General features: G+C 45.3%; 1 protein-coding gene across 10 annotated transcripts; it reads right to left on the reverse strand.

Moving 5' to 3' along the window:
- Positions 1 to 10: 10 nt before the first annotated feature.
- LOC119214200 (cytosolic purine 5'-nucleotidase) lies at positions 11 to 11,934 on the reverse strand. Of its 10 annotated transcripts, XM_037465797.2 has the most exons (19): positions 11,802 to 11,934; positions 9,567 to 9,689; positions 8,535 to 8,573; positions 7,354 to 7,427; positions 6,781 to 6,898; positions 6,607 to 6,702; positions 5,822 to 5,913; positions 5,146 to 5,203; positions 4,711 to 4,804; positions 4,584 to 4,637; positions 4,384 to 4,467; positions 4,260 to 4,301; positions 3,986 to 4,093; positions 3,802 to 3,868; positions 3,082 to 3,252; positions 2,918 to 2,969; positions 2,182 to 2,242; positions 1,822 to 1,998; positions 11 to 1,750 (listed from the first exon to the last, which is right to left on the reverse strand). In XM_037465797.2, the coding sequence occupies exons 1-19, from the start codon at positions 11,894 to 11,896 to the stop codon at positions 1,520 to 1,522; spliced, it is 1,836 nt and encodes a 611-aa protein (XP_037321694.2). In that variant the 5' UTR covers positions 11,897 to 11,934; the 3' UTR covers positions 11 to 1,519. The 10 variants fall into 10 exon arrangements, with proteins under 10 accessions (XP_037321694.2, XP_062422471.1, XP_037321695.2 ...); XM_062566487.1 differs by having other exon boundaries at positions 6,607 to 6,898; positions 9,567 to 9,686; XM_037465798.2 differs by lacking the exon at positions 8,535 to 8,573.
- Between the last annotated feature and the right edge of the window lie 761 nt (positions 11,935 to 12,695).

A 12,695-nucleotide genomic window follows, 5' to 3' on the forward strand; every position in this document is an offset into this window, starting at 1 on the left:
AAACTCACAAGAAGCAGAAGTCACGTTTATTTACAGCAAAGCATGATAAAACAAGCCAGCTGATGCACCAAAACAGCACACACTCAAGAGCACGGGCAGTTCCAATATTCATTCAATATATTTAATTATAGTCATTTTATTATACTCAATTACAGTTATTTGGAGAAGTGAACAAAAAAGGATCAACAGAAGAAACTGAATTCATAGTTCTAATCATTTAACTCGTCTTTGTTCCCTTGTATTCCTCTCCCAAAGGGTCTGCTACAATAAAGGAGATGATGATGTCATTTAGCCATTTCTATCAACTTTTAGAAATAGCTTCTTTGCTTTGGACTATAACATGTCACTAATACAGTGTTCATAAACAAATGAACCCAACATAACACCCAGAAAAACACAAGCACATCAGCACTAAAATGTTATTGCACCCTGATCGCATTGACACTATCGCCATGGAAACCGCCCTCAGTCTCCACTCATCCCTTCACAGTAATGGCAGCGTGACAACGAACATCAGTAGCATCAAAAGCACTAACACGAAATGATGGAGGCCATTAGTGGAACTAGTCATATAAACCACTCCCATCATTACAATTGATTATGGCATTCATATTAACCGTTAATTTAAAAGAGCATTACATCATATTAATACAAACTGTTGGATGCCTACGTCCATCTGTGTGCTAACAGAGCGTTCTGTCAATTCAGCCTACTGACCAGCAGGGGGCGACTCCTCTGCTTGTACGGCAGTCGCTTCTCTCCTGATTAATTCCCTCAGTGAACAACAATATTCATAAAAGCAGTTAACACACCACACACTCAGTCTATGCATTTAGTGCACGTTAATACTCGTGGGCTCACGGCTGCTGTCATAACATCGCCCCGTCCAATGAAATCTTCAGGCCAATTTGGCCTCGTCTTAGAATTTGGGGAATTTCACTTTGATTTCAGTGGAGTGTTATCACCATTCCACCCCTCGTGTTCAACATATAGGTTGACAATAATTGTCAACTCAAAGTGAGATGAATGATGCCTGGTGTAATATCTGTAATGCAGATATACGATAATACAGTACGGACTTCACATTCTCGCACAGGAGGAATTTGGGGTTCTGAGATGGTGGAGTTCCTCTAAGCTGGTATCATGAGCTATTAGCAATTTCCTGTTGACTTCACCTCACCACAGCGGACGTTGCAAGCTCTCTGCTGGAGAAGACCCCTTTTATCATTGAATCTTAAGTGTACCGAGCGTAGGAATCACCCTTGGATGTGCTGGTATTTAGACCTCTGGTCTCCAGCTCTGTTGAGGCTGCTGTCGCTGAAGAGAAAATGCGTTTCAGACATTTAACCGGACGCTAGTATTCTAAAAGAAGTGACAACAGACAAAGAATATGGCCATCTTCAGGGTGAGGCGTCCCTTTTGGATCGACCAATCAGCAAGCAGATGTTAGGACACAAGAGAGACCCCCTTAAAACAATAAAAAGCCTCATCTGCAGACCCCTGTGCTGCTCTCCTCCTCCTACTCCTCCTCCTCCTCCTCCTCCTCGTCATCGTCCTCATCGTGGCAGTGCGTGATCTCCCGTGGGGCCTGAGGGAAGAAGTGGCTGGGCTGGATGTCGCTGACGGACCTGGTCAGCTGGTGCCGTTTGCACTCCTTCAAGTCGACGGCGTGGCGGTTGCGCGTGGCCAGCGGGGACTCCGCGTCGATGGCGCTGACGTGGGCGTGCTCCACTGTCGACTCGTGGGGCATCTGGGGAGAGAGGGCTGTGAGCGAGGAGCCGTGGACCAGAGCGGCAGCACATATGACGGGGAGGGGCTCACCAGCACGTGTGCCGCTCGGAACAGGTAGCTGAAGGGGTAGTACAGGAGGTTGATGAAGGAGGCGGCGTACAGGTCAGCGTAGCGCATCACCTGGGACGCAAACAGCGTCTGTCGGGATCCACTGCGGAACAGACTTCCCATCATGCCGTAGCACATGTCCATGTCATGTGTCACTTTCTGGAAAAGAAAGAGAGACTCGATTGACAGCAGAATGGGGCGGGTCCTCGGTGAGCGGCGTGGCGTCCACTGCACAAATAATGAGGTCGCTTAACATTTACTCCGTCTGCAGGTCACATTTGCACAACTGACTAAGGTAAAGAACAGGGGGACGAAGACATGCTTGTATGGAGAAAGTCCTACCTTGATCCGTCCCTGCAGCGAGCTGATGTCGGGCCTCTCATTGCTGCTGCTGTCCAGGTGCCTGAGGATGAAGAGTGCTGTGATTGGCAGGTTAACATTCACTGGACAGAGCTGCAGGGAGGAGATGCATCGTGGAACACGCTGACAGCGCAGCATTAGATGTAATCGAGATGTTTTAATGCGTAACATACAATGCTATGTATTCACATTGGGCCCCTTGTCATTGGTGAACACTAATCAGGGGGCGTATCCCCACAGCAGCTAGCGGGGAATGCTGATGATTCAACAGAGTACGCTTCATCTTCAGGGTGACACTCGCTCTGTGATTGGGTGATACGTGGTTATCCTTTATTCTGGTTTCTTTATTCTAGGATCTAGTGTCATTTAATAATCATGACAGCAGGTTCTATCCAAGGTACAAAGAGTTGTTCGAGGAATGACCCCCTAACACGACATAATGAGAATACATACATACGTGTTGAATAACATGTACATGAATCAACTTGATTAAGAAGGGCAGTGATACATAAATCCTCCTCCTTTCTTCACTTCTATCACATCTGCCTTCTCGTGGTTGGAAAACATTGATGCTGTTCAGTCAAATGTGAATCGAATGTCTCCCAAACACGTGTGCTTTGTGGAAGTTACTCAGCTGGTTAGTTGCAACAAAAAGAGCATTAAGAAAGAATTCATTGCAAGAAACCCCGAACCGACGACCAAAGAAAGAGGAACTCACTTGTAAAGCTCTGCAAGGGAGCATTCCAGAGACTGAAGTTTCTCAAATATGGCTGAAAAACAATTAGCATGAGTACATTTAGAACAGCTTCCGCTTATGGTACAAAATGCTACCACTTGAAGCTGAAAGATCAAAGTGTCTCTGTGTGAAGGAGTGAGTCTCACAGCTCTTGTCGGTCCACACATGCAGCTCCTGGGCCAGCTCGGGGATCACCAGGAACGTCCTCCAGCCCTGCCGCTTCTTGGATTTCAGGATGTCGCCGAAAATGTGGTCTCCAATGTAGATGATGTCCTTTCCTTTAGCGCCCAGCAGGTCACACACCATGTCTGAGGAACCTGGGGTTACAAAGAAATGGGCCGCCTTGAAGCCTGACTTGAGGGGGTCAAAGAGGTTGTAACGGTGGAGATAGGAGGAGAGTTGGTTAAAGATCAATAGTTTTGGACACATAGTTGGTTGAGGGTGGGTTTCTTCAGGAGTGAGTTAAGTGTTAATGAGACAAAGGAAGAAGGTCAGGAGCGATAGATTGTAGAATGTGGAATGGGGTCCACATGCAGAGGTTACTGAGGAAAGAAGGGCGATAGATGTGAAGTCGGAGGGACACAAGTAATTGGAAATGGGTTTGAGAAAGAGGAGCATATGTCAGCTATTGTTTGGTCTTTTGTGGAACCAGCTTCCACAGTCAGCTCATTTAAGATGAAGCTTCTTTGGTACCTCTTATAGTTAGCTAGGGATCTGCCGGCCCGTCGTTACCATGTCATCATTTTGACCCTTTAAGATATACAGTCATACTGTTTTTGCATTTCCCATCTGATAAGAAGTCCACGTGTATTAGCTTACTGATTGGTGGGGCGCCATGCCCCGTATTAAGCAGGTTCCTGACTTACCTCCAGAGTAAACGATGCCATGCTGGAGGGGTCCCGTGTACGTGCCGATCTTCAGCCGGCCTGTGAGCTGGAACAAACAGTTGTGTGCTTAGGCTGGTCCTCTCAGGCTGCTCGTGTCCCAATCACAGAGGTCACCTCAAAGAGACCAGTGTGACCAGGACCACACCGGAAAGCACACACTCACAGTGTCCACTTGCCGCAGCACCGTTCCCTCCCCAAAGAACACAGGCTTGCGAGCGTCCACCAAGATCAGGTCAAAGTAGGACTTCCAGGGCCGATGGGGTGTACCCGGCTGTAACACACACACACACACGTTGGTCCTGGTGGTACAATACCACGTTTCCTCATTCACAATAAATGAGAGAAAGTGTGTCTAATGGTTTCTATCATCAGAATTTGGTGGAGGAGTTCAGATCCGTTTCCTGCCAATACACACGTCATGACGTCATCGGTGTTACCTTCGGGCCGTGAGGAAAGTCAAACAGGTAGGTCATAATTTTCTGAAAGCAGATGTAAAAGGAAACTCCATCATTATTATTTAGGTCCATTGTGATAGCGAAAGGTTAAATGTCTAATCCTCACCTCTGTGTATTTGTAATCACTGTTGGTGGCCAGAAACACTTTGGCTACTTCGTTCATGCGACTGAGGAGGAGAGGAAGCTTTGGCTTGGGGGAGAAAACACACAACCAACATCAACAACACAAGGATTGAGCCCAAAGGTTTACCACTACAGAGCAATACAGCACTGGTATGTAGTTGGTGTGCATGCTGCTTTACTCACATCCTTCACCACATACTTCTCCAGGTTTTCAACGGTCTTTTCTTTCAAGGAGCCCTGTAAAGACAAATAACAACTGGAATGGACTGGACTGCAAACGGCTGCCAGGCAGAAAAGTCACTGACTGTACCTTAAAATGAACCCAGTCCACTCCTTCTCTGACATCCTGGAACATGCTCTGATAGGACATGAAAAGGTCCCCATCTTTGAAGCCGGTGTCACAGCTGCAGAAACAAAAGGCACCAGTAATGAGATCCTGCATGAGATGGACGGCTACCTGACCACATGTTGGTGGGTCAGTGAGATGTGAACAGAGTGTGGACACAATCCAGACAGTTGATATTACATAGGTCTCCATCACCTCCATGGAAGACAACTGCAGCTGGCAACCGCTGTATGAGGCAACATTTCCTGATTGGGATGACAGACAGACAGACAGACAGGCAGAGAGACAGACAGAGACAGACAGACAGGCAGAGAGACAGACAGAGACAGAGAGACAGGCAGACAGGCAGGCAGACAGACAGACAGGGACAGAGACAGGGAGAGACAGGGACAGACGTGCCTCGTGTATCTGGAGCAGTTACTGAAGAAGTCCACCAGGCAGGCAAAGAGGTAAGTTTCTGAGGAAGGAATAAGACAAGAATCACTGAGAGTGAACACAATGGGTTTGACATGATGTCATGTTTTATTCTCATATAACAATTCAACACCATTTAGAGCAATGCCAGTGAACTTTAGTATTTTTATTCCATTCTTTAATATTATTATTGTTGTTGTTGTTGGAGAAATCGTTAAAAAAAAGAGTCCCAACCATTTCCTCTGTCTTCTTTCACACTGATCACCGCTGGCAATACAGTACAGCATTAGCTTTTCCTAAAATATTTGATATATTTTTCAAATGAATGCTGTAATTGAACTTTTCCATTCCATTCCCCCACATTTTTTCCATTGGGTAATCAAAGCCATTCCCACATGCAGATGTTCATACTGTATGTCATGTGGGATGGATGGGATGGCCTGAGGGTTCAAGGTGTCTTTGTCATTGTTGACATGCAACGGACTTCCATAAGTCAGCCAGTAGCAGCAAGCAACAATACATGTAATCTAATACCGTTGGATTCACACAGATATACTGTAGCTTTCAATGAAATGTTAAAGCCCCACTGCTGCTCCGTGGAGCGGTCGAAGCCATGACAACCCAGTGTTGACTTTGTTAGACTACATGAAGCCTCTCCTACCAGGCAGGTTGAAGAGTGTGTTGAGGATGTAGAAGCGCTCCGTGTCTCCGCGCTGAATGAATTTGTTGGGGTACATCTCTCTGGTGTCAGGTCTGTGCAGAGGGAGCAGACAACGGTTCATACTTCAGATAACAAGGGCTTTCTATTAGCTCCCCTGGTTTCACATGGAACTACCACACAGTGGTAAAAGGTGCTGGATTCAGCTTTCAAATTAGCAATGGCCGAGTTGGCAGCTAACGCAGCAGGTTCACAGCTTAGGGGGGTAGATGGGGGGGGGGGGGGGTTGCTACTTAAGTCAAACATCTATTGGAATAATTACCATCACGTTGACATTTGGATATTTGTCCAATTCTCTGGAACTGGGTGTCAGGGATGCAAACTCATGTATGGTCAATAAATAGAAGTAATTGAACCTGCGGCAAATACCCGGACACTTTTTTTTTGTGTGAGAAACTGGATGTGTGGCAGAAGTGCGTTATTAAAGACTGAAATGAGTGACTGAGTGAGTGACTTGAGAGGCCTGCATTATTATTGGTCAGCTGTTGGCTGCCCCCCCCCCCCTCCCTTAAAAAACCTGGATCTGCGCAATTTTCACCGGTCACTTAAACTGAGGTGAAAAAAGCGAGTTTGCATTGTGTATTCATGACTATCCAGCTAAACACAGCTGTTACCAAGGTAACAATCTTGATACCTACTTGAAAGCCGTTTGAAGCTTAGCATCACTTTAGTTTAGCATTCAAATAGTCGGTAATTGTCCCCTATTCCAGATTTGTGGTGGAACTCACCCCTTCAAAAAGTTGAACCCATGCACACACACCAGGATGTTGCCGTAAGCGTCCACTTTGAGCAGGTTTCCATACATGGAGTCAAACACCAGACCTCTGAGAAGGAAGGACAGGCGGGTGTCAGAGGCAGAGAGGACAAAGCACCACGACGTGTATTTGAACAAGTGAACCGGCCTGGTGGGGAAGGAGGCGTCGTAGACAAAGTTGAGCAGCTCTTGTGGATAACCAATGGACACCAGGCGCTGCACCGTCAGGTCGAAGCCCATCGACTCGTACTCAGGGGATTTGTACACTGGAGGGACGACCAACACAGGGGTTAGTTTATCTCTACACAACGCCTTCTGTCATTCTGTCAGCCTCGGTCTTATTACAGTATGACGGGTAATAAGCATCACTGCTGAATTGAACAGGCCGTCACGGCAGACTCCTCAGCCACAGGGTGGTAGATTCAAATTGCAGAGATTGTGCGCAGATGACTGCTGATAAATTTTCCAGTTTGTAGATGGAGGCAACTCATGTATGGGATTTACCAAAGCTGTCCACTAACACACACACACACACCATATGGTGCCAGCCCTCGCTTCAACTGCACAGCCCTCCTCCTATTGGTGTGTGTGGCATCACGCGTCTTGAATGTCTCCGGGATGAGGCGTACAGCGATTCCATTAGCTGACCACAAATGGTGCTTTTTGGGCATCGTTATGATAGAATGTGTCTGAAACGAACAGGAACCCAAACGGCACTTACCTGCCAGAGTGTAATCCATGTCGAAGCCAAAACACTTGATCTTCTCCATGGCCAAGCTTCGGTTGACAAACACTCTGCGAGGAGAGAACAATGTTTAAAACTGCTTCCTGAAATCACCTCACACGGGGAACAACACCATCATGTGTACCAGCCCCTGCATCCCTTCATCTGTGCAACAACCTTTTACAGATGTTGTTGCCAAAATAAAAAGGCACACTCAGGTGCAACTTCATTTTCCACACTACAGTGACAGCACAATTGTTATTAGTATTAATTTTCCCAGTTTGTAAAGGATGAGTGATGTCTGCCATGCATCAGATGGTTCCACAGAACAGCAGGGTGAAAATCACATACATCTCGGTTCACACAAGCAGTGGACCGTGTTTTGGTGATTACTCTCAAAGTGTTGGAACCACACCATGTGGTAGAAACCAAAAGAAAGGCTGACTCCTAATAAAAGCCTCAATCATGAAACCGCTTCAAACCCCTATGAGGCTTTGCAAATGTCCCCATAGTGAGCGGTTTGGTTTGAAGGCTGATGCTGGTTTCACACTGCTCTATGTAGACATGACGTCCCCAACAAAACTGGTTTTGGTATAGGATGTTTGATACCTTGTTGCTAACGTGTTATTGGTGCTTCCCCTTCCTGTAGAAAAGGATTGCTGCCCCTCCCTCAAAGGTCAAAATCCTTTTGGTCTTATTCTTTATATCTTTATATTTGTTTAAATACTAATAACAATTGATGCTCTTCTTATTGGTACACCTGCAGTATGGACCCCCCACTTCTCCTCACTGCTCCAAAATACATTGTAGCAAACAGATTTTTTTTAAATGGTGCATAAAGGCTGACAAAGCTGAAGAAACCTCCACTCTAAAAAAGGAAGTACGGATCCAAAATGCCGAAGCATCTTATACTTTGAAGCATATCTGCTTCCCGCCATCCCGATGGCGTGAGAGATGAGTCACAGTAAGAAATGAGGATTAAGGGAAAGATGGAGGAGCTGAGATGCAGCACACTGAGACATCACATGACGACCAGCTGCGGCTCCACATGGACACATAAAGGTAAGTATGGAGGGACTACCACGAGAGAAGGATGAAAGGATCAATTCACATCATAGACAGGGCAGAAGAGTCATTGAGTCCGCGGTGGTGGTTTGGAACAACAAAAGATGGCGTACCTCAATGCAGGATGGTTTTGAGCCAGATCCCTTGGAAAGCTTTGTAATAGAGAATACATGTAGTATTACCACTGATCTCTGGGGCACCGGCTAGAACACGGGGCCGTTCACATGCTGGGTCCCCTGCGGCGCTTTCATCTATTTAACCCAGGGGCTTCCATGATGATGAAGTAGCACTCATTTAAGTAACTGGATGTTGTGACGACCGACAAACGCAAAGGTGAAGCAAGTCAAGCATTCCGTCGGACAGATGGCCTCCACTAAACTCATTTCTCCTGCATCCATTCACTCCGATCGGTGACATGGGGTTTGGGCCCACAGGGGGACGGGGGGGGGGGGGGGGGGGCGTTTTGAGCACGACATGTGAACGGCTCCTTTTGTAAAAACATCTGTAATCAGTAATACAATCTGCCTGCTGGATATTAAAATGACACATACAAAAATGAAAAAAGACAGCATCTGACAGTTTAAAGCATTTGTCTGTATATCTTTATATAGATTATTATCTAAATATTTAAGGGACCAGCACTACATTTGTTGCATCCAAAGCATCTGATCTAACATGATGTTTTTGTATTAGTTTGCTTCCTCATTCCAAGGCTCTTTAAAAGGAAATTGAGGATCAAGAAATGTGTGCCTTTATTTTGGAACAAATGTGACAAGAAATAACTACTATGTTTTAACTTCAAAATGAAGTTGACTTTAAAGCTTCATTACAGGATTCAGGTTGAGGCCGGGATCCTCATCTAGTGCCAAATTGGTTGTCAAATTCAGTAAATCTTCCCTCACGTTTTGCTCGTGGCTCAATGTGTGTGTACATTGTGATTGAAATGAAATGCATCTGCACCTGTGGAGAAAGTTGTGCTTTAGTTAACAAAACGGAATATTTTAGACGGAATGCAGAAGGATATTTCTATCAACTTGACAACAGTTATTTGAAAATACAAAAGAGGACTTAATGACCAAACTCAGATCACCAACAAGCTACAGATCGACCTGATTGGGCCTTTATCTTTCAGCTGTCACACATACCTTTGGTGAGCTTCACGCCGGTACTTCTTCATGGCCACGCCGTCCATGTTGGCTGGCATGTCGGCATAATTCTGCAGACGGTCGCTCCACGAAGTTGTCATCTTGAACCGGAAACAATTGCTTCTAGAAAGAAACGGGGTTAGTTGTTAAACCAAGAACACACACACACACACAAGTAGTGAGACTGTGCAGTATACGATTGAGTCTATATGTTATATAGTGAAACCATTCATCTAACCAGTCTACTCATAGTAGTCTGACCAAAACGCAATGAATTATTACTATTAAACTAATTCAACACCATGAAATCAAATGCAAACATAACACAATGTCAGTCATTTAAGTGGATTTTATTACGTTTTATAGCGTAATAAGGTTATAAAATCTAGTGATGCTGATGGACCCTGACTGGCTACCACAAGGTGGAGGTAACATCTGCAGCACCGAAACATCAAGTAGCAGATGTGCAAACAGCGTGATGGCAGCAGGTGGAGGGACACAGTTAGCTTAGTGTCGTCACGTGGGGGGGATGTTAGCCATGTGGTTTCGTGCAAGGCTGTGGTCATGTGTACTGCTTTTTTTTGTTTATAAGTTTAGTTTGTTTGGTGGTGACAAAGTCACAATAGTTTCTTTTAAATTTGCGTGCACCAAACAGACGTACGGACCCGTACGGCGGTTACGTGTCATGATGACATCATCCACGGGCCCAGACCGCTCGGTCACTGTGGGGCAGCGGTGGTTCTTGTCACCGATACGGACCCCGACGGCTATTTAACGCTTCGTGAGTGTGAGTGAGCTTCATTGGTTTAGCTCAGCTGTCTCAGTTTAGCAGAGGTGGAAAGTAACGAATTACATTTACTCGCGTTACTGTAATTGAGTAGTTTTTTGTGTACTTCTACTTTTTAGTATTTTTTTTAAATATGTAATTTTACTTTTACTTAAGTATTTTACTTCGCTACATTTTAAATCATATCCGTTACTGAGTAAAAAAAATGCAAAGAAAAAAACATCACGCCCAGGAAACTAAGGTCACTGCACTGATTGAGTGATGAGAACGAACGCGCTAAACACGATTTTCACAGTAAGAATCGACGCAACCGTCTGTAATGACAGCGGTTACCAGGTTTTTTTTATTATTAAATGTGACTAAAACTAGACTAAAATTAAGGAGGATTAAAATGACTAAATGTGACTAAAACTAACATGCATTTTCATCTTAAACACTAAATCAAAAATAGCTTCCAAAATGAACACTGATATCAGGAACATTGCACGGCTCAGACCCTCCATCAGGTCGGCCAATGCTGACACCCTGAACACCATCAGGACCAAGCGCCAGACCTGGGGCGACAGGGCCTTCTCAGCTGGTACACCTCCTCATCCCAATCCTTCAAACAAGCCCTCTAGAACAGTGGTTCTCAACTTGTCTGGCTCCGGGACCCACCTTAACCCCTTAATGACAAGCAGCGACCCAATTCGATCGGTCAACGCTGCATTAGAAAAAGTCCCTTCAAAATAAAATCACAGGAGGATTTTTTTTTTTTTTTAATTTTAATTTTCCCATGCAAAGGCCCGCGACCCACTACAAACGGGTCCGCGACCCATTAGTGGGTCGCGACCCACCAGTTGAGAAACACTGCTCTAGAACTAGGATTAAGTCAGAAAAGACGAACATCATGCCATTATTACTGATCTCTCAAAAACTATACAGTAAAATGTAATGGAAATGTAAATGGGCATAGAAGAAGTCAACTTGAACTAGGATCAAGTGACAGGAGAGTGTTTGGGATCTGGTTTAAAGATCAAAGTTAGGGATATGGCACTTCGTAGATAGGGAAATGTAGATTGTCATGTCATCTTTACTGACTTTGCCTTCAATTTTCTCAAAAACCGTAGAGTAATATTTCAAGGAAGTAAACACGAGCATAGAGGAAGTCAACGTGAACTAGAACCAAGTGTAAATACAGTGTTATTCTTTTTCCATCTGGCTTGAAGACAGTTCAAAGGCTGCGAAATAACACTTCAAAGACAATATGTGCCTTTTGCGCATTTACCGTTACGCGTTAAATAGAGGTGCGCATGGGCGCAGTGCAGTCCGTGTTAGCTTAGCCACCGAGCAGCTAACGCGAGTCAGCAGCTGACGGGAGTCGGCTTCGTGTCATGCAACATGGCGTAGGAGACCACCCGGCTCTCTGTCTGACTAAAGACACTCTTGTTGACAACAACACTACTCACGGGGTCGTATTCTCCCGGTTCTTCTTCTTCGTCTTCTGCCTCTGCTTCTTCTTCTTCGTCTTCCTCCTCCTCCTCCCCCTGCTCGCCTGGAGCATTGTCGCCACCAGCTGGGAGAGTTCTCCTCGTGTTTTCCATCACTTTTGGAGAGGAGTGTTTTTTGAGGTGCACCTGGACTGTCCCAGCTGGTCCCCTAGCCAAGTGTCCTACGTGTGTATAAAGGACACCCTGTAAGAGACACTTCCCTCGGTAAAGACAGAAGCACTATCATTAACAGGAGAAGGGTGGTTGGGTCTTATTCATCTCTTTAGTTTTTCTTTCAAACTGTGTGTTAAATGAATGTGTGCAGCTCTATGATCAGCCCAGTCCCCTGTGGTGTTGGACAGTGTCCCCCCCTGCTGCTGCTGCTCCCGTGGGAGGGGAAGGGCCATGATGATGAGGAATTGAATGTATTGTACATTTTTTACATTGTTGATTCTGTACATTGCAGTCTGTCCATCTCGGGAGAGGGATCCCTCCTCTGACGTTCTCCCTAAGGTTGCTTCCCTTTTTTCCCCATTGAAGGGTTTTTTCATATTTTGGGGAGTTTTTCCTGTGCCGATGTGAGGGTTTCGGGACAGAGGATGTTGCATGTGTACAGACTGTAAAGCCCTCTGAGGCAAATAAAAAAAACGACCCGTCTCTGATGAAACCCCAAAAATAAAGCAGCTTAAATTCATTTCAAAGCCCAGGAATGTCAATAATTCAGACTATTTGTGAAATCTGGGTTTACCCTCTACGTTAAAGAAGGAAATTAAAGAGCTATGTATTCTTATACAATGAGTATTTAACTACCTGATTCTAAACCAATGTCCCAACCCAAAGGTGTGTTAACAACATCAATAAATTAGCATAAAT

This window comes from Pungitius pungitius, chromosome 13 (genome assembly GCF_949316345.1).
Source record: "Pungitius pungitius chromosome 13, fPunPun2.1, whole genome shotgun sequence".
Classification (NCBI taxonomy): domain Eukaryota; kingdom Metazoa; phylum Chordata; class Actinopteri; order Perciformes; family Gasterosteidae; genus Pungitius; species Pungitius pungitius.